At 37.9% G+C, this 2,767-nt stretch overlaps 1 protein-coding gene across 2 annotated transcripts; it reads left to right on the plus strand.

Moving 5' to 3' along the window:
* The first annotated feature begins 266 nt into the window (after positions 1-266).
* On the plus strand, positions 267-2,286 carry LOC109208931. 2 transcript variants are annotated; one of them, XM_019372088.1, is made up of 2 exons: positions 267-1,075; positions 1,717-2,286. In XM_019372088.1, the coding sequence occupies exons 1-2, from the start codon at positions 553-555 to the stop codon at positions 1,794-1,796; spliced, it is 603 nt and encodes a 200-aa protein (XP_019227633.1). In that variant the 5' UTR covers positions 267-552; the 3' UTR covers positions 1,797-2,286. The 2 variants fall into 2 exon arrangements, with proteins under 2 accessions (XP_019227633.1, XP_019227634.1); XM_019372089.1 differs by having other exon boundaries at positions 267-1,009.
* The last annotated feature ends 481 nt before the right edge of the window (positions 2,287-2,767 follow it).

Raw genomic sequence — 2,767 nt, forward strand, 5'->3', positions numbered from 1 at the left:
GAAGGCATTGTTATTAAGACATTTAATTAATAAATTACAAGCATATTCCCAAGGAAGCAAAATACTAGTTAACACAAAGCCATTATGCCTGCAATAAACGCAAGGTTCTTTCAGGTAATGCCACACATGCTAGAAACCAAATTAGTAAGTTTACTGTACGGGCACCGTTAGAAATGAATGGAGAATTGGAGAGGGGGAAGGGCCGCAAAGAATGGCTGTCCCTTGACATTTCTCTCATTAAAGCCTTCCAAAACCTTAGCTGCACGAGTTGGTCGGGCTGGTGCATGCCATTCTTTACAAACCAATAACGCAAAAAGAAACTTCCATTTCATTCCCCTTATTATTCCCAATCTAGAGAAACGCCAACCACCCACCCACTCATCCACGCCCTGATCCCTTCATTCTAACTCTTTCTAACGGCTGGCCGAGGCGGCGATTAATTAATTCTCGCCACGGCCTGCCTATCAACTACAACTCCACTATTATTATTGGAAATTTTAATCATTTCATATTATTATTGTTGCTGCAGTTGTTGTTGTTATAATTGCCAACATGGGGGAGGTCATTACTAAGAACCCTGAGAAACACGTGTCATCGTCGCCATCTTCTAGTGAATCGGGGCGCGACGAGTTGCAACTGTTGGAGCACGCACCACCTTTTTGGAGGAACCGAAAGAGGTTATCCAAGCAACTTTCTATGTGCGAGACTCCACGTGATATTGCATGGGAGAAACGGCGTCGTCAAATTCTCCTCCAGGAAAGGAGGAAACAAGGGATTCACGACCCCGACGACTTGACCGACGAGGACCTCAATGAACTCAAAGGCTGCATCGAACTAGGATTTGGGTTCAACGAAGAGGAAGGTCAGAGGCTATGTAGCACGTTACCAGCGCTCGATCTTTATTTCGCGGTGAACCGCCAATATTCCACAAGCCCAATCTCGAGCCCCGGTAGCAAAGGTTCATTACCCTCTCCCGCTGGATCCAGCTCGTCGTCGACATCTCTTGGAGGTAGGTCCTCATCATTTGGAAGCCCTAGGAGTGACTCTGCCGATGCATGGCGAATTTTTAGCCCGGGTATGGCTCTTCTTCTAAGGAAACACTCACGTTCCAACCTCAAATCTCTAAGCGAAAATCTTATTAATAATCAAAAGAAATAGTAAAGTACAGGTATGAATTTATCCTTAAATTTAAAGCCAAGGGCAAAGTGGAAGAAGAATGTAACAAACATATATACACACGCAAAGGAAGTGGAACTCTTGAGAGAAAATAATTTCTAGGACAGGATTGGAAATTTTTAAAATCCCAATTTGAGATGTACAAGATCATCAAGTAAAAGATGTAACTGATCATAAGATAGTACTATTGGGACCTATATTCAAGTTGAGACTCGTCAATATTTAAGATAGGCTTTAAATGTTCTGGGAAACTGTAGGAAAAGATTCATAAGATTAACGCCACGAAATATAAGATGCACTATTTTTCGTTAGTACATTTTAGTATTAGAATAACTTATATAATCCTCTCCCTGTCCCACTTTATTTAGTTCATTTTGTTTGACTCTCTAAAATGAAAAGTTGAAACAACATCTGTGTTAAGAATGAGCATATTTTTGTTCAATTTTCTAGAATTTTGTAACTTACTGCTCTATCATTTTGTTTTGTCGGACAACGTAAATAAGATGACAATAAAAAGTGTTTTATTGATAATATGCGCAGGAGATGATCCTCAACAAGTTAAGACAAAGCTGAGGCATTGGGCACAGGCAGTGGCATGTTCTGTAATGCAGTCCCATTGAAAAGGTGGAGATGGATTGTACAGAAAATAATTACGTAAAAGTTAGTCAAAACCTAGTCTTATTTCAATTGAAAGGAAAGAGTTCGTTTTTTCTCAATATGCAAGCATTATAAACGGAACAGAGCCTTTCCAGATTGTTAATCATAAGGTAAGGAGTGGAGTAGTTTCAAAATTGGTTTGGAGAGAGATAACTTTTAATTCATTCAACTGTAAAGGATACATTCAAAATGCTCAAAGTTATCTACTTAGCTTCCTGGCTTTTTGATTCCCACAGAAACCTGTTTTTTTTTTCTTCCATATATCAGCAGATTTTCGTTCTTATTATTTTTCTTTTTTCATTTCTATAAATGGTATGATCTATGAAAACCGACAAAAAGAGAAATAAAAGTGCTTCGTTAGATCTGCGCGCAAGAGCGACTCTGATGTAGCCTTTATTAAGAATGGGATGTATATGAAAGTTATATGAATGTAGATTTAATTTCTTTTTGTAATAAGTATCTCGTTTCTCTGTTTAAGTTTATGTACCTGTAGAAACTTGAATGATATTGTGTACCTTGCTTACCAATGAAATGAAAGTTTGTTCTATGGTTTTTTTGGTTGTCAGAAAGGAGGGAATGAATTGAAAGGAAAGGATAAGAGAAGCCATAAAAAAAGGACAAGATAGTAAAAAAGGCACTTCCTTCATCATGAGTTTAGCTTAATGGTTTCCTCTAAACAGTTGAGGATCTCATTGGAACTTCCTAAACTTTTTTTTTATGGGTAAAAACTTAGTGTAGCGTCCAAAGTAAAAACTAAGTTTAGTGTCCAAACTAGTCTTCAATTTCTAGAAAATCCTCAAAACAAGAAGCGGTTTTCATATTGTTTTGTTTTGAAATATATGGCTTATGGTAGATGTCCATAACTCCTAATGAAGTTACTCCCATTATTCTTCCTCATGATGTAGTTAACTCCCCATTACTTGTCACCATTATG

The sequence above is a fragment of the Nicotiana attenuata genome, unplaced genomic scaffold, assembly GCF_001879085.1.
Source record: "Nicotiana attenuata strain UT unplaced genomic scaffold, NIATTr2, whole genome shotgun sequence".
NCBI classification, from domain to species: domain Eukaryota; kingdom Viridiplantae; phylum Streptophyta; class Magnoliopsida; order Solanales; family Solanaceae; genus Nicotiana; species Nicotiana attenuata.